An 18,821-nucleotide genomic window follows, 5' to 3' on the forward strand; every position below is an offset into this window, starting at 1 on the left:
TTAGTGTTAATTCCTTTTCGGACAGGCTAATATGGGGAGGTGCGAAGACTGGAAGGTACAACGTCAAGTCTGCGTACCATGTGCTTTCTAACCACAGAGCAATATTAACACAAGCTCTCTCTTCTTCATCCCGTATCAAAGCTTGGCAGCTCATACCGGACAAGGTGTGGAAAAGAATTTGGGGTTGCAAAACCCTACCCAAGATCAGAACTTTTCTCTGGAAAGCTTGTGCGCAGGGGTTGGCATCGGGTGAAGGTCTCTGTTCGCGACAACTGTCTTTAGACACATTATGCGTCAGGTGTGGCAAGGAGATTGAAACCAACGATCATATCCTGATGAGCTGTCCATTTGCAAGAGCCACATGGTTTGGAAGCTCTCTATCCTTCCGTGTTCCCCCAGGAGACCCAAAGCTTGCTAATTAGATATTAAGCTGGGACCACTTATTTGCTCAGGATAAGAAGACAACCCATCAAGACTTCAGCTTATGGGGCCTTTATATGTTGAAACTTGTGGCTAGCAAGAAATGACTAGACCTTCAACAACAAAATCTAGGCTCCATCTGATGTCCTTAATTCGGCCCAACGGGCCCATCAGAAATTCTGGTCTGCCTCCCAAACCCCCTCGCCTAAGAATGATCTCCTGATCAATACCAATACACCTACTCTGAGGAGTTGGGTTCCTCCCCCTGTTCACTTGTTGAAGATAAACTGCGATGCAGCATACCCTTTGAACGGAACTCAGGGAGGTGCTGGTTTCATCGCTAGAAATCACCTCGGAGAACTTATATTTGCAGTCTCAAATTTCTTGGACTTCCCCTCTGCTGCAGTGGGCAAGGTTGTGGCTATCCGCTCTGCTATGTTGTTTGCTTCCTCCATTGGGATCCCGCGCATTGTTGTTGAATCGGACTGTAAGGACGTCATTTTATGCTTACTTGACTCCAAGCGATCGGCCCCACTATCCATTCGTCCCCGTGGTTGATGATATTGTTCTACTAGCTTCTAGTTTCCAGCATTGTTCCTTTTCCTTTATATCTAGGGATGCAAACTGTGTTGCACACTCCCTAGCCCAGAGGGCCCTGTCGATGTCATGTAAGACAGTTTGGCCTTGCTCTACTCCTTGGATTTGTGAGCTTTGTGCTCATGAGGCTGGGCGGCCTTCATGTCCTTTTGAATAAAGCTTCATTTACCCAAAAAAAAAAAGAAAAAAAAAAGGAGGAGAAAGTGTTTAAGTAGGACCGCTAAGGAACCCCACCCCATTTAGTATTGAGATAGATCTATGTATGTCCACTTGTCCATGCATGTATGCATGTGTTGTTTCCCAATCCTTACTCTTCGTTACTTTGTCTTTTCTTTGGCCCCCACGCCATCTAGTCTGAACCATGACTCATATCTATCTCCCGCACCCACAGAGAGATATTTCTTTTGGTTCCACGCTCCTCCAACTAAACCGTCATTTATAGCTCTATAAAGATCCAATCCGCTCTTCTAACCAAACCGTCCAAGTCTCCCATCCAAAATCACAGGGGAAGCATTGATCGAAGCAAGCAATGTGGACAAATCTTGTTCTCTTCGTTTTTTCTCTCCTCCTCTCTCCAATCTCTTCCGTGACTGCAACTCGGATCCAAGATGGTCTTAGCCTTTTTCCCCATTCCAATTTTCCCTCTGTGCAAGCAGAGAAGCTAATCAGACAGCTCAATCTTCTCCCTAAGGACGCCCTCGATGCTCCCGTCGCTTTTCAAGCCTTCCCTACCACCCCCAAGATCGTCGAGAAACGCTTCAGGTTACCTAACCTTGCTGCTTCTTCTGGTGTTTCCATCGAAGACCTCGGTCACCATGCCGGATACTATCAGCTCAAGAATTCACACGCTGCCAGGTACTTCCCCGAACGGAACTCCCTCCCTGTTCTCTGTTGTTTTTCTCAATTTGTTCTCTTTTTCTTCTTTCGTTTTTTTTCCTCCTCCAATTTAGGGTGTTTATTGAATTGTTCTTATGAGTACTGAACGTAATAAGTTTAGAACGAGAAAATTTTGCGCTCCAGTTCTGATTTTTACGATCGCCTCAGTTTACTTCATTTCAGACTCCAGGCTGCTGTAAATGGAGTCTGTTGGTTTCTATTTGTATTTCTATGTTGGTGGTCTACTTATATGTTAGTTTTTGTTTCTTAATTTGTTCTGGAGACTGAAAGTGGATTTAGAATCAGAAAAGGATATTATGGTGAGGAAATTTTGGTGCTTTAGATTCAATTAATGTGGGTTAAGTTTCAAAGTGAATTTGCACTCCAGCAATTAGCTTTTCTTCTATTACTAATGGTTCTTTATTTTAGGGGTATATATGATACGTGGTTGCTATTCCCTGGATAAGTAATTGCCCAGTTAATGGACCCATGTGCTGCTAGTTATTGCTTCTCAGTTATTGTGTTGTTTCAGTGTGCATAAAGCGTTCTGAATTGTTCCATCTCATCTGTTTTCTAGGATGTTCTACTTTTTCTTTGAATCACGAAACAGCAAGAAGGATCCTGTCGTTATTTGGTTGACTGGGGGTCCAGGGTGTAGCAGTGAGTTAGCTGTTTTCTATGAAAATGGGCCTTTCACCATTGCAAATAATTTGTCCCTTCAATGGAATGACTACGGGTGGGACAAGGTACTTTTGTTTCTTTTAACTTTCTTCTTTAAGTTAATTGAATTATTTGAAGGAAAAAAAAACTGTCAATTTTAACAATAATTTTCAGAATCATTATTTTTAAGATATTATTAGGTTGTCGCCTTTTATCATGGTTTACAGTCTGAGAATTGTTAGATTAGCTATTTCAAGTGTATATTGCTTAACATTTGGTTTTGTTCCCTGTATCTCTACTTCCAAGAATTAACTCTTTTATTTTTCAAAAAAGGGGTATTGGAACTTAACATTAATGAAGTTGTAGAGCACCAAGTTGTAAAGAACTTCAACATGATTGAAAATTGATTCTCCCCCTCTCCCCCAGATGGTAGTAAAAAGTGGAGTTCTATTTATAACATAATATTGTATTTACTGAATTTTTCATTTTGATTGTGTTGTCTCTGATCACCAGATCCGTTGAACTTGTCATACACAACTAGAAGGCATTCATATTGCTTATTGTGGGAGCTTTAGCATAACTTTTTATTTTATTCTTCAGGTATCAAACCTCCTATACGTTGATCAGCCTACTGGAACTGGTTTTAGTTATAGTTCTGATAGGCGTGACACTCGTCACAATGAAGAGGGTGTTAGCAACGATCTATACGACTTCTTGCAGGTCAGTTTTGTTTCTCTTCATACGTTATTGCCCCTAAATGTCATATTTGATACAAGATGTATGACTCTTTTGTGAACCCCTGGTAGCATATATGAATTTTATAAGAAAAAACAATACCGTATATGTTAATGTCTTAGTGGAATTAATTTTTGCAAATACATCAGCTAAGCTCTATATTTGTTCATGCTGCATGGTAATTCCCTGTTTTCTTGAAATGCACTTATTGAGTACTTCTCCCCCCCTCTCCCCCGCACTCTCTTGCTGTGAGACTGAAGCCTCGCAAAATTTTTCTGAATGTTGCCATTCAAGAGAGGGGGGGGGGGGAGTAGAAAAACCTTCTGATAATCCTACAGCCATCCTCTCCTAAGAAGCGGTCTCCTGCTCCCATGTCTCCCTTCTATCTACTGGTTAAACATGGATGAGTTTTTTTTGAGCTTAATTAAGTTTCATGTTCTTCAAAACACTTGATGAAATCCAGGTTTGGATGTATAGCTTATTGTCAGTTTTGACTAAATCTTTAGGCATCAATCAGAGTGAGCTGGAATTAGAACTGTGGACTTAGTCTAAAGAATACAGGAAATTGGGAAATGAGACTAGGTCCGTCCCTCAGCGGCCAATCCTCTTTGCTGCTCTGGTAGAAAAATATTGAACAGGGAGTGCCGTACTTTACCTCTTCCCCTCCCCCTTTCTTTTGTTAAGATCTATTCGTTTTTATGCTGAATCCTTACTATTTTCATCTCCATGTCTTCTTGGCAAAATAACCTCATAGAACCTGTTATTTGTTGAATCAGATCCTTGTTTTAGCTGTTAAGCTCCACTTAACTGCACATTTCGCCCCTACATGAAACACACAAGACACCCCCACCCCCACCCCCCCCCGCGAAAAAAAAAAAAAAAAAAAAACTATGGATACCCACTTGTGTGTTCCAAATCACAGGAAGGGGAAAAAAAAGAAAGAAAGAAAATGACGATGATAGATGAATGAATTATGAAAGTGGAGGTCATGTCTATTGGATGGTTAGTATCTCTTAAGTAAAAATATGAGTCTGACTCATTTTCTCCGCTGTATAGGCATTTTTTGCTGAGCATCCTGAATTCGTGGAGAATGACTTCTATATTACAGGAGAATCATATGCTGGGCACTATATTCCTGCTTTTGCCGCCCGAGTTCACCGAGGGAACAAAGCTAAAGAGGGAATTCATATAAATCTCAAGGTATGGCCCTTTTTTAGCTTGATTTTGAGTTTTATTTGGTCAATTATGCTAGCTTCTCTGGACTTGATAGGTGCGAAAATGGTTGAACAGGGTTTTGCCATTGGAAATGGACTCACAGATCCTGCAATCCAGTACCAAGCATACACAGATTATGCATTGAACATGGGATTAATTAAGGAATCTGAGTACAAGGTTATTAACAAATTTCTACCAGTTTGTGAATTGGCAATAAAGGCTTGCGGTAATTCTTCTTATCTTCTGCAATCTCCCCAGTAGTCCCTGATTGTAGTTATTATGAAACCTCATATTTGTTGCTGCTGTTATTGGTTGAAAGCAACATCAGGGGTGAATTTTTGTTATTTATATATGAACATGAAATGGAATTGAGAGGGGGAGCCTTGCAGCAATTCACAAATAATTGAGATAGACTTTGAGTTGAGTTCTGGTTTTTTTAACATTGCAGATGCTCTAACTCTCAATAGTTCTCTGCTGCCTGGAGTCATCATCTTTGGTTTAATACTGTTTACTTTTGTTTCAGGCACCAATGGTAAAATCCCATGCGTAGCATCATTTATTGTTTGCAACTCCATATTCAGTATGATCATAGGGATTGCTGGTGATATCAATGTAAGCTTTTGTCATTCCTGTCTGTCCATCATTTTAGTGTGTTTGGTGTCGGAGAAATACGAATTTGTTTTTACCAATGAAATATGATTATTTTCTTAACAAGCATTCTGCTATGTCTTTATTCAACACAACAGTACTATGATGTCAGAAAGAAGTGTGAGGGGAGCCTTTGCTATGATTTCTCAAACATGGAGAAATTCCTGAACGAGAAATCTGTTAGGGATGCTCTTGGAGTTGGGGACATTGAATTTGTTTCATGTAGCCCAACCGTTTACCAGGCCATGATTTTGGACTGGATGAGGAATCTGGAAGTTGGTATACCTGCTCTTCTGGATGATGGAATCAAGTTGCTGATATATGCTGGGGAGTATGATCTCATATGCAACTGGCTTGGTAAGTTTCCTGTGTCCAATTAATTGGTCCTCATTTCGTATGAGTTCCGAGGTACCCAAATCCTCTCTTCCGCGTAGTTAAAAGTTGCGTACTCTAATTGTATTAATGTTTCTGCTGAGCAGGGAACTCGAGGTGGGTTCATGCCATGGAATGGTCTGGTCAGAAAGAGTTTGTCGCTGCTTCAAACGTCTCTTTCCAGGTTGATGGCGGAGAAGCAGGACAAATGAAAAGCTATGGGCCTCTCACTTTCCTCAAGGTTACTCTCCTAACTTGTTATGTTCACATTGCTGCCGAAATTTCTCTCCGTAATTGATTTATTTATATCAACTGTTTTTCTTTACTGATTAAGAATCGGTTATTGTGATGACAAACAGGTCCATGATGCTGGTCACATGGTCCCAATGGATCAGCCCAAGGCTGCCTTGGAGATGCTGAAGAGATGGACTCAAGGGCAGCTTGCAGAACAAGGTCAAGTGGCTGACATGTGATTGCTCAGCTATGTTATCCATCTTCAGTAGTTACTATTTACAGCCCTCCCCCCCACCCTCCACCCCCGCCCCCCCAAAAAAAAAAAAAACCTTCTGGCTCTTTTCTAGAGGTTGCTTGTGAATATTTTCCCCAAACTTTGGTTTTTTAAGTCTAGCTGGAAATATCAAAAGATTTTCCATACATATTATAAAAATATGTTTGGATTTACTATGTTCTAAGAATCATCGGAACATCCTTAGTGCAAGTCGGCTTTGAAAGATGCCCCCTATTGAGAAATTCTCTTACCCACTTATAAGCCTAAGGCACTCCTAAAAGGTAGCTAATGTGGGATCGGTGAGGGGAAGAAAAGGGGGGGGGGGTGGAGGCCATGAAAAAATTCTGTAATTTGGAGAGCTCTATTGGGTCAAATTCAAAGTCAAATTCAAGAAATACTCTTAGAATTTGACCCACACACCATGGGGGGCCGGCCCCGCTATGTTCTGTTATCTAGGTTTATTTGCTCATGTCAACCAATGAGAAGAATTATGAAGAATGGGGAATCCAGAAACGAGGATGGAGTTATATACTTATGTTGAGGATATGGCTAGATGACTGAAATCAGTTGGGTTTCATTTGGTTTCAAGGGACATTGCAGGGGAGGGAGGGGAACTAAAAATTTTCAAACCTTAAAAAGAAAACCTTTGTAATCATTACTTAAGGGAATTCTATAAACTACTTAAATTCTTTTATCATAATCCGGATCATCTATTGCGTGGCTGTCCCAATTGCCTTGCTACGTAGACACAGCAAGATGTGAAATGATCGACTTACCCCCATTTAGGCAAAGCACTCAGGCAGGGGTAAGGGGGTCATTGCTTGTTTTGTGGCTGCACAGTAGGACATTTGGGGCCTGGGGCCAACCGCGCACAGTAGGAGACCCCAATCCTATTTAGTAATGATACGTTTAAGATGTAATTATTATTTTACTTTTTTAATCCAAGGATTTAAATGCAAAATAAAGTCTAACAACCAAATATAGAATGGTGACATAACAATGTGGGGGTTATGATTACAAAAGTTTTTTTATTAGGTTTGAAAATTTCATTTCTCGTTTAATTTTCTTTGCATTCTTTGCAACCAAACGGAACCATGGGTATGTCTCCAACTCAGTTTTTTTTTTTTTTTTTTTAATTTTTTTTTTATAAATATAGGGGGAAGAGAAAGAAACAGTTTTTTTTTTTTTCATCACAGCGAGAAGTTGGCTATAGCATTTGGGCTGATCAATTTGAAATCAGAGGTTGGCACGTACAGGGAAGAACCTTGGAATTAGGGGAGACTACTCATCATTCAAGTCTCTTTTAAGATTGTCCTTGGAGAAATAGTAGTGAGCATGGCTCCTGCTCTAGAGTGTGGCTCAAGTCCTTGTACGAGGACAGTCCTTGGGACCCCACTCCCACGCACCTGGAATCGACCTCTGGAGTGAGGCGCAAGTCCTCGTACGAGGACAATCCTTGAGAACCCATACTCCTCTGGATTCCAAGAGGGTGAGCATAGGGTCCCAACTCCCAAGGACCGTCCTCGTACGAGGACCTGAGTCACACTCCAAAGCAAGAGCCATGCTCACTACTATTCTCCAAGGACAATCGTTAGAGAGACTTAAATGATGCTCATACGAGGAAAAATTTTTGCTGCTACGTCCATAGCAGGAATGTTCCTGCTACAAGGCTAGTAGCCAAGGATATGGAATAATTCACTTCCCCTTTGGGTTCATAAATACCCTCCTAGGTTTTAGTATTTTCTAAAATACCCCTTAAGATTCTATTTCCTTGGCTGCCAGCCTTGTAGCAGGAACATTCTTGCTACTAGTGTAACGGCAAAATTTCATCCTAAAATGTTAGAACGAGATAACAGATTCCTAGTATTTGATTTGCCAGTCTTGAGTTATAGGTCAATGCAGTGTAATAAATAATTTATATGTTTAATAAAATGGGATGACCTATGAAATATACTTAGGGTTCTAACCCAAAATCTGAAGCTTTAAGTAGGGATGAGTCACTGTTAGCAAAAACGCGTTTGAAACGGTCCCGTTTTAAAAACGGTTTTCGTATGCTTTCCAAATATATGGGAAAAAATGGAAAACAGCAAGCATTCCCGTTTTAAACGCGTTTAAAACATCTTCCCATTTTTTGGCGTTTTTTAAGACCTTAGACTTAAGTGACCATATCTCTCTCCCGAACTTTAATTGGCCTGATTTTTTCACCAACGTACAGATGACTCAAATGGCTGCATTTTTCATGATATCACCTTCAACTCAAAATCAATGCACGGATACCGAAATTAGAAGCATATATTTCAAATAATTCCTCAATTTATATGAGAATAGTGCCTTTTTTTTATTCTATTTTTTTGAAATATAAACGTTTAAAACCCATACCATCCGTTTTCCACTTTTTTACCGTTCTCTATTTTTTGGCCGTTTTATTTAACCGTTCGTTTGCAATTTGTTACCGTTTAAAACCCGTACCGTAATACTCCATTTTTTTGTCGTTTTTGTTTTTGTTAACTATGGGGATGACCAATGATGTATTATAAAACATCGAAGGCCTCTATAACTCCCAATTTATCATCACTCACCTCACATGCAGCTTCGGCATATACATAGATATTTATTTGAAGGACGACAACAAATGGACCTTGTTCTGCTACCATATTAAATAAAATCAATCGTTCACGAAATACCAATTGATGAGGTTTCAGGCAGACCCTCTAACATAGTATCATAGCCCATGGTTTCTTGCTTCTTTCACTGGCGTTACCTTTTTACATATACAAAAATGTCTCAATCCATCTAAACACATGAAGGGGTGTTGAAAGTTATAGAGTTATAGTCTCAATTCAGTTTGTTTAGGTCCTTGGTGCATTCATATATTTGAGGAACTCTCTCCACCTAATGTTTGAAGGTTTTGTATTAAACCCACAAACAATATTTTGTGGGCTTTCCCACTTTATTTAACAACTGTCATCATTCCATCACTTCCATTGTGCAATCAACATCTAAAACACAAATAACGTCATATTTGTTTTTTCAATGGATGAGAATGTAAGATGCAAAGTGATTAGTTGTTCATGTTAAGAGATAGAGATTTGATTCGATCTCAAGTCTCTCACTTACTTTACCAATAAAGCATATTTGCATCTTCAAATTTTATTTAAGTTAGTAGGGGTGGAAGAGAAATACTAAGCATCCTTCTATATGAATTCTACCAAAAGAAAAAAAAAAATCCTTTTGTATGAATTATAAACAAAATTCTTCTTGTCTCCAGAACAACCTTGTCCCTTCAAACTGCTTTTGATTGTTTCTACTTTAGGCTTTGGGAGCATATAAGTTGATTTATCACCTTAGAGTTGGGAAATGCAAGAATTGCAACAAAAGGAATTGGTTGGCAATTTTCGTTTGTATCCTAAAGATTTTGTGTTAGTTTTTAAGAAAGTCTGGTTGGTTGAGATAAAATATATGTTTCTTTTGGTATAATAGTATGGGAAGCAATTTTCTGTCCAGGAGTGTGGCCTACGCCGGCACTCCCATTTGTGTCTCTCTCTCCTCCTCAGCACAAGGGGTAGAGGAGTCTTTTCAAATGGGGGAAGAGAGAGATAGACTCATGAGAATGCTGGTGGAGGCTACACTCCCGGACAGAGTTCTTTTTCCATAGTTCTTTGAGCCTAAGGCGTACTCTACACCTCCTCACATATAGTATTATATTAAAATTTTTAAATGAGAAAAATAATAATTAAAAAAATAAATGTGAACAAGTGTAAAGTAAGTGTTAATATACTCTGGGCTGTTCGCTTATGTTTTAAGTTTCAAAGAATCAAACCACAAGAAGAACACACGAAGGTTTAACGAGGTTCGGCCATGGATGCCTACGTCCTCGGATCAGAACTCCCAAATCTTTTCTTATTACATCGTTGGGAAAAAAGAATACAGATAAATAGAAGAGAATGAAAGAGAGTTGCCAAGAAAGAATACCCTATAGAAGGCAACAAATATTCTGCACAATATTGACCGTATCTCCTTCCAAGAATAGGAAATCCGGATCAATCTTTCCAATACTCCCCCTTAAGTTGGGGCGAAGACATCGTCAGAGGTCAACTTGTTCACCATGACTTGGAACGATCCTTTGGGTAGAGCCTTAGTAAAGATATCTGCTAACTGATCTTCACTACAAACATATGGTGTCTCAATTGTTTTATCTTGGACCTTTTCACGCACAAAGTGGCAATCTACTTCTATGTGCTTAGTTCTTTCATGAAAGACGGGGTTTGAGGCGATATGAGTGGCTGCTTGATTGTCACAAAACAGCTTTGTAGGCTTGGACACAGTCTCACACCCCAATTCTTGTAAGAGCAATCGAAGCCACACAATTTCACTAGCGGCAGAGGCCATGGCCCGGTATTTTGCCTCTGCACTTGAGCGAGCCACCACATTTTGTTTTTTACTCTTCCAAGTAACAATATTACCACCAACAAAGGTACAGAATCCGATGGTAGATTTTCTGTCCTCAGGGCTCCTAGCCCAATCTGCATCAGTGTACCCAACGATCTGGGTGTGCCCATTGTTCTTCATCAAGATCCCTCTTCCTGGGGAGGTTTTCAAATAGCGAAGTAGGTGATCGACAACCTCCATGTGACCCTGAGTGGGAGCCTGCATGAACTGGCTCACATAACTAACGGCATAGGCGATGTTAGGTCTAGTGATGGTTAAGTAAATCAGACGCCCTACCAATCGTTGATATCGCCCAGGATCACTCAAAAGAGTATTATTAGTGTTAAACTTGTCACTGTAGTTCATAGGAACACTAGCAGGTTTAGCTCCAATTTTTCCAGTCTCTTTCAACAGATCCAAAGTATATTTTCGTTGTGACAGGAACAGACCTTTGTGTGAGCTAGCCACTTCAATGCCCAAGAAATATCTCAGTTTACTGAGATCTTTGATATCAAACTCTTGACTCAAATGCCGTTTGAGAGCTTCAATTTCGAACTGATTACTACCAATAATGACAAGGTCATCAACATAAACCAGAATGACAACAATACCTTTGTCATTGTTCTTAACAAACGTCGAGAAATCAGATTCACCTCTTTGAAAACCAAATTGGATGAGAGCAGTACTGAGCCTACCATACCAAGGATGTGGGGACTGTTTAAGTCCGTATATGGCCTTTCTGAGCTTGCAAACCATCCCATCCCCATTTTGTAACGCATGGCCTGGAGGGAGATCCATATAAACCTCCTCTTCAAGGTGTCCATGTAGGAACACATTTTTTACGTCCATTTGGAACAAAGACCATCCGCAATTCACAGCCACAGACATGAGTACCCGCATAGTATTCATTTTCACAACTGGGGCAAACGTTTCCTTATAATCGACGCTATAGGTTTGAGTGTACCCTTTGGCAACGAGACGAGCTTTATACCTCTCGATCGATCCATCACTGTTATATTTGATCTTATAGATCCAACGACAACCAACCATACGCTTGCCGGCAGGTAAATTAACCACTTCCCAATTGTGATTCTGATCAAGGGCTTGGAGTTCGTCCTTCATGGCATTCATCCACACACAATGGTTGCTTGCTTCTGCCAAACTGTTGGGCTCTTTATGTCTCTCAATAGCAAACAAGAAACTCCAAAAATTTGGAGAGATTCTGTCATATCCAACACAATCTTGGATGGGATGTTGAACCGTATGATAAGTGGAAAAATCTTGAAGCCGAGTTAAAGGCTTAGGAACCTGGACTTGCGAACAAGAACCATGGTGGAACCCGCAGGAACAGGAACTCCTGGAATAGAAATTTCAGGAACTTCGGGCACAGGCACAGTCTCTGTCTCAGCTACAGGTGTGGGTTCAGCCATGTCTTCATTGCCGGTGGTAGGTTCATCATCCCCAACATTATTATCACCATCATTATTCAAACTGTCACCCTGACTTTCAGCAGTAGGTAACGGGACATGAGCAAATTCAATAGAGAAATCACTGTAGTACTCCCCCTGAATTTGAGTCCTGTCAGGAAAAAACATATGAGCTTCATCGAAAATAACATCACGAGAGATGTAAAGACGTTGGGAACTGGGTTCATAACACTTGTAGCCCTTTTTAACAGAAGAGTAACCCACAGACACACACTTGCGTGCCCGGGGATCAAGCTTACTACTGGTTTGAGAATGGACATAACAAATGCAGCCAAAAACCCTCAAGTGAGAGATACTAAACTTCCGACCATGAAGGACCTCCATAGGAGTCTTATAACCAATCACCTTACTTGGAAGGCGATTAATAAGGTAGCAGCTTGTAAGAACTGCATCAGCCCAATAGGTCTTGGGTAAATGGCCAGAAAACATCAAAGCTCGGGTTACTTCAAGGAGGTGCCGATTTTTACGTTTGGCAACTCCATTCTGTTGAGGAGTGCCTACACAAGATGTTTGATGAACAATACTCAAGCTATGTAGAAATGATTGAAAAGGGTGATTGGTGTATTCAGTCCCATTATCAGTCTGTAAAATCTTGATGCAAGTATTAAATTGGTTGCGAATCATGGTGCAAAAAATTTGAAACACATGAAGAACCTCATTCTTCGACTTAAGCAAATAAATCCAAGTAGAATGAGATTTGTCTTCAATAAAAGTAATAAAATATTTGTAACCATTTCTGGAATCAACAGGAGCACTCCCCCAAACGTCAGAATGAACTAAATCAAATAACTCAGTTGATAACCGATTACTGTGAGAAAAAGGAAGTCTATGCTGTTTAGCAAAATGGCAAGGATCACAAGTACTAGAATCATGATTCAAAGACAGATCAAGAGTATGTAAAATCTGGTCAGATGGGTGACCCAAGCGCAAGTGCCACAACTGAGAAGCTTCCGCTGTACTTTTCTTTGCAACAAAGGCACCTTCACGGAGATTTATAGTATTGAGACCATTCTGAAGTTGACCTTCACCAATCATCTTCCTGGTGACGCGATCCTGAAATACCACCTTTTGAGGAGAAAAAATAACATTGCAATTCCACTCTTTAGTACACTTGCTTACAGATAGCAAATTTGAAGATAAATCAGGAACAAGTAAGGCATCAGAATTTTTTGAAAAAATTTTAAGTTGACCAACACCATGAGTAGGAACCTACACTCCGTTAGCAACAGTAATTGGCGGATAAGCAGTACTAATATTAGTGTTAAGCAACAGGTGTGAGGAACCACACATGTGATCAGTAGCACCAAAATCAACAATGAAACCATTTTTAGAAAGTGCAGATAAGGCATGAATATTACCAAATGTCTTAACCATATTTCCTGATTCAGTGGCAGAACTGACAGTGCCAGAGGAAGTCGTCCCATGTGTCTGAAGCAGTTGTTGGAATTGATGAGCTAATGTTTCAAGTTTTGATTGGAAATCGGTGGAATTTGCCTGGGCCGCCACTTTAGACTCTTGGTTCTTATCTTTGCTTTGGCGAAGATGGGGATGAAGTGACCAACACCTATCCTTGGTGTGGCCATCACGATCACAATGATCACAATGAAACCGATTTTAACCTTTACCTTTTCTTTTGCCAGATCTAACGTTTTTGTCACTTTGCTACTTGTTAGATGTAACATTATGAGCCAAGTTTTCAGAAGAATCTTTTTCAACAATGGACTCAGATTTCATAACCCGGCGCCTAATTTCTTCTCTTTGGATTATGGAACACACAGAGGCAAAAGAAGGCAAAGTAGTGCTCATGAGAACTTGACGCTTAAGGTCCTCGTACTCAGGTTTAACACTGGCTAACAACTGAAAAATTCTGTCATGTTCTTCACGTTTAACATAATCAGCAATAATCTGAGTAGCAAGCCTATATTGACTAAGTTCGTCCCACTTTTTCTTTAGGTTCCCAAGGTGTTCAGTGAAAGGTTGATTGGGACCTTGCTTAGATCGAGCAAGTTCCTGCCGCAACTCAAAGATGCGAGAAGCATTGTTTGCTTGGCCATACATTTCATTCAATGATTCCCATAAATTCTGAGCAGTATCCGAATATGCAAAAATCTCTTGACTTGTGACTCCATTGAATTAAAAATCCAGCTCATGACCGAATGGTCATTGGCTTGCCAATCAGAAAATTTGGGATCCTCCTCAGGAGGGGCTTTAATCTGGCCATTAAAATGGCCGAGTTTGGATCTGCCTCTAAGGGCAATGGTCACGGCTCTAGACCAAGGAAGGAAATTTCTCTCATTCAACACCATAGAAGTAAGACGCTGGCTGTTTGTTTCTTGCGCCACAGCCTTGGAGGAACCAGAGCCATTGCTGGTATCTTTACCACGAGTATTTTCTTTCTCAGATTCACCATCAGACATGGTGACAAAATGGAAAACAAAAGATCAAAGATAAAGATAAGAAGAAGCTTATCTGTAGAAGAGAACGCTCAGTAGGCTAGACAATATGCCAACAGCAATCACCTCAACCGATCCTGCGATCACCCAGCAGCACCTTCGAATGAGGGAAAGGCCATCAAGGAGTGAAACAACAAACGAACAGGCCGAGATTACACCCGCTCTAATACCATGTTTTAAGTTTCAGAGGATCAAACCACAAGAAGAACACACGAAGGTTTAACGAGGTTCGGCCATGGATGCCTACGTCCTCGGATCAGAATTCCCAAATCTTTTCTTATTACATCGTTGGGAAAAAAGAATACAGATAAATAGAAGAGAATGAAAGAGAGTTGCCAAGAAAGAATACACGATAGAAGGCAACAAATATTCTGCACAATATTGACCGTATCTCCTTCCAAGAATAGGAAATCCGGATCAATCTTTCCAATAGCTTAGAGAACCTTTTCCCATAACAAAATCAATCATCATGATAAAGATCACAAGTTCACGGAAAATTTTAAAAGTTATACCTTTTTATTGGTCGGTCATCCTGATATATAAGAGGTTGGGTTCAAAGTAGTTGATCATCTAGCAAGAAATCAAATAAAATCCTTCAATTTTTTTTTTGGTAGGAATCCTTCAATTTTATTATCATGCTTTTTATAAGTAGTCGCTGTGGTGTATTACAAAAAAAAAATTATAATAATAAATAATAGTTGTGGTGGTGGATTGTTTATTTAAGTCAATTGTATTTTTCTACGTTTTGTGTAAACGAATATGAACTTTTAAGGATTTTCCCTCCACCCATAGAGGATGGTTCACCCACCATCCTAGGGTTCACAATCCCCTTAGTGTGTATTTGTATATTCCAAAATACCCTCCTGATATCCTTTCCCATTCACCGTGGGTGGAGGGAATTTCGATCCAACTTTTAATATTTTATTCGATTTTAAGGTATATAGATCATATTTATGCCATACCCATCTTACCCTTGGGTAAATTGAGTTCTTTCAACTTAAATGAAAAATGGAATATCTTTTTGTAATCAAGGGAGGTAGAAAAGTCGTAATGATATATTTTCACACTTTTAGTATATTATATATATTTTTTTCAATTAGGAAAAATCCTATCATTTCACATGCCTACTTGTAAAATGTATAATTTTTAATAATGGTATGACAAATCACTTTCAAATTTTTTTTTATTTTTTACCCATGCATTAAATAATTTTGGATAAATTATACATCACCCCCTAGTTTTCAAACAAAACTCAGATCACCCCCTAGTTTTTGAAAAAACTCAAATCAACTCCTCTACAGTAACGATGTTAGTTTGCTATTAATTATTGGTGTGAAAGGACTATTTTACTCTTGTACTAAAACATTAGAATTAAATTTACAATACTACCCTTCCTTCATCTTCAACATTGGTCAAGGGTAGTTTAGGGATTTAAATTTATTTAATGGCTGACATCATCACTTAATAGCATAAAACTAGCGATAGGGACTAATTTGTTATATTGGGGTCTAAATCAGGGGGTGATTTGAGTTTTTTCAAAAACCAGGGGGTGATGTGTAAGTTTTCCAGTAACTTTTGAAAATAAAACAAGAGACAATCAAAAGAATATTACACATTTCACTTATGGAGACAACAAAATGCGCCCCGGTATCCTTTTTCTTGATGCAACCCAATCTCTTATATAATTTTTGGGAGAGGGTTTCGTGAATTTTTATCACCTCCAATTCGTTGCCCGCTCCAATTCCTCACATAGGAGCAGAAATGACCACCTACCCCACCTTGGGCAGTGTGTTCAGATAGGGTGTAGGATGGTCATTTCCACTCCTATGTGAGAAATTGGAGGAAATTGGAGCGGCCAGGAATTGGAGGTGATAACGATTCGGGTTTCCTCTTATTTTCGAGTACTAATTCCAACGAATGGAGGGTCCTATTACAAATTGTAGGGTTGGGGGTTTAAGGAGAGAGAATGAATGGGCTCCATGTGTCACTGTCTTGATGTATAAAAGAATCCATACACGGACAACGTGCAGAGCTTTTGCCCACAATTCTTTATATCCATTACCAACCAGTATCAATGAACTGTGGTACGCATGCGTTGTGCCTTCTGCAATGAAAAGGAAAATTAAAGTATAGAGGTGATTTTTGTTTTCTTTTTCTCTATTTTGTGTAGTGACATAGTAATCTTGAAACACCTTATATTGCTCAAGTTTGGGCATTTCCCTGTTAATAGTTTTACTTCATACTCATCAGGCTTATTTGGATTGCAAGGAAAATTAAACGGAAGGAAAGTATAAAAAAAAAAAAAAGGGTGTAATCATTATCTTACATGATTATATCATTAAGATGAAATTATTATTGATTTAGTTATTATATTTTAGGGTGAATGTTCTCTGTGTTGCAGCACAGCCTATGCCCAGGTAGCCTGTGCAGGGGTCAGGATGGTTATTGTGCCCACCCCCATGTGCTTGGGCGCAGGCTACGCTATGGCACAGAGAACAACACCCTCTATTTTTTATTTTATTTTGCATCAAAATCTTTTAGATTTGAAAAGTAAAATAAAAATTAGGAAAAGAGAATGCTACCTAGTTGCGTCCAGTGCGCAACTCCTACAGTTAAATATAGAGCCACGTTAAATGACCACCGTACTCTCAGGGATTTTCGTTTTTCCATGGGGATCCCTGTACATAGCACCTCGAAAGAAGCACTTACACGTGCACTCACACTTGTATGTTGAAAGAACACAGTGTGTGACGACCATATGAACATGATGTCCAGTTCTATCCGTAGTTGAGAACTATATTAGATGAAAACTTAAGGATAATCATAACCCGTTAAAAATCACGCATATAAAATTAATTTAAGTATGAAATGAAAATTCGGGTTTGATGGATACATATCCAACAGACAAATACATTGCAAGTTGCAACCAACCATGTGTCCAATTTCAACTTCAAATTCAATTATTTATCTTTCCATGAATTTTATTGATTTGTTTGTCATATGGCCAATTTCAATTACATTAAAACTTGACATGTGAGAAAGGGATTTGGAGTCAACCTATCCTGTTGGTTAGTAGAATATAATATACAATCAATTATGTTACAGTCCAAGTTTATTTTTTAAAAAAAAATTAAAAAATTTTTTTTTTTGGTAAAAGAAAAAAAAAATTTATTGAAGGTTTGGTGAGTCGCGGATTCATGGAATTGAATGCAGTGTCGCCCCCAACTTCTAATGTGAAAAAGTCATGCGAAATAACCAAACTACCCCCAAAAATTTTTTTGGTGGACTTAAGAAGTTTCCTAGCCTTCGTCCCTTTTACTCTTGTTTTTATCATTTTCTTCACTCTAATTAGGAAATAACCAAATTTCCCCCCGGCCCCCCCCAAAAAAAACATCTCTTTTATGAATGCATTATCCTCTTTTAAGGCGAAGTCTTAAGTCTGAATTAGCTTCCTTCTCTTGTATTCTTCTTGGTGAAGTTATGGCAGTTGGAAGTGAAATGTTAGAAGCGATTTTAGACAACATAGAATGGATTATTATGGAAATAGATTGTAAAAAGCTCTGGTTGTTCGTCTTAAAAGGCTCTCTAAGCTGTTCGAGCAGCGTATACTAGGCTCCTTTTGGTTGCGAAGAAAATTAAAAGGAAGAAAGGTGAAAATATTTCAAATCGAAGTAAACTTTTGTAATCATTACTCAATATGATTTTATAAACTTTACATTTTGGAAAAAAAAAAGGTTACCAGACTATGTGGCACCTACACTTAGACACAAGAAATGTGAAATAATCGCTCTGGCCCCATAAAATGAAAAATCTCAATCCTGTTGGATTGCCCATTGCACACTCTAATTGGGGGCCCCGTTGGTGTATGCAACTTGATAGGGATCCCCTTCCTTAAATTTCTTACCATATTTACTAATGATACTTTTTAGATGTAATTTTTAGGGGGAGGTTTTAATGCACGGTTGCATGAGAGGGGTGATGATGGTGATTACGATGTGTCAAATAGGGGGGGTTTGTCTTTTCAGCCCTTATTTGTGAGAGGAGAGATAAGTCCATGCACGGCACCTTCTGCCTAATTTTATTTTACTTTTGAAATCTAAGGGATTTAAATGTAAAGTAAAGTTTGTATGAGGTAATGATTACAAAAGTTTACTTATAATGTTTGAAATATTTATTTTTTCTCTTCAATGCCCTTGCAACCAAATAGAGTCTTACTACTTATTTGAAAGTAAATAAAAGTTCTTTTTTCATAAAAAAAAAGGAGAAATCAAGTGAAAGTTCGTTTCTTATAAGAAAAAAAATGGTCCAAATTGTTTTTTAGTCACAGTCAAGGGAGAATCTCTTAATCAAAGTCTTCGGAGTTCGGATGGTGTCTACAAGGTATATGGAATAATGGGGGTATTATACCACTTGTAAAATTGG

General features: G+C 39.1%; 2 protein-coding genes across 2 annotated transcripts in view; both read left to right on the forward strand.

Moving 5' to 3' along the window:
* Positions 1-1,496: 1,496 nt before the first annotated feature.
* Positions 1,497-6,071, forward strand: LOC122653233 (serine carboxypeptidase-like). The gene is made up of 9 exons (XM_043847189.1): positions 1,497-1,872; positions 2,471-2,639; positions 3,154-3,273; positions 4,345-4,488; positions 4,579-4,729; positions 5,027-5,115; positions 5,250-5,508; positions 5,631-5,764; positions 5,883-6,071. Exons 1-9 carry the CDS (start codon positions 1,547-1,549, stop codon positions 5,994-5,996), a joined length of 1,506 nt encoding a protein of 501 aa, XP_043703124.1. The 5' UTR covers positions 1,497-1,546; the 3' UTR covers positions 5,997-6,071.
* Positions 2,993-18,821, forward strand: part of LOC122653232 (FAD synthase-like) — a 42,393-nt gene continuing 26,564 nt past the window's right edge. The window contains exons 1-2 of the mRNA XM_043847187.1: positions 2,993-2,997; positions 12,138-12,141. The gene's annotated coding sequence lies outside the window, so the exon portion shown is untranslated. The remainder of the gene's footprint in view (positions 2,998-12,137; positions 12,142-18,821) is intronic.

This window comes from Telopea speciosissima, chromosome 2 (assembly GCF_018873765.1).
Source record: "Telopea speciosissima isolate NSW1024214 ecotype Mountain lineage chromosome 2, Tspe_v1, whole genome shotgun sequence".
Classification (NCBI taxonomy): domain Eukaryota; kingdom Viridiplantae; phylum Streptophyta; class Magnoliopsida; order Proteales; family Proteaceae; genus Telopea; species Telopea speciosissima.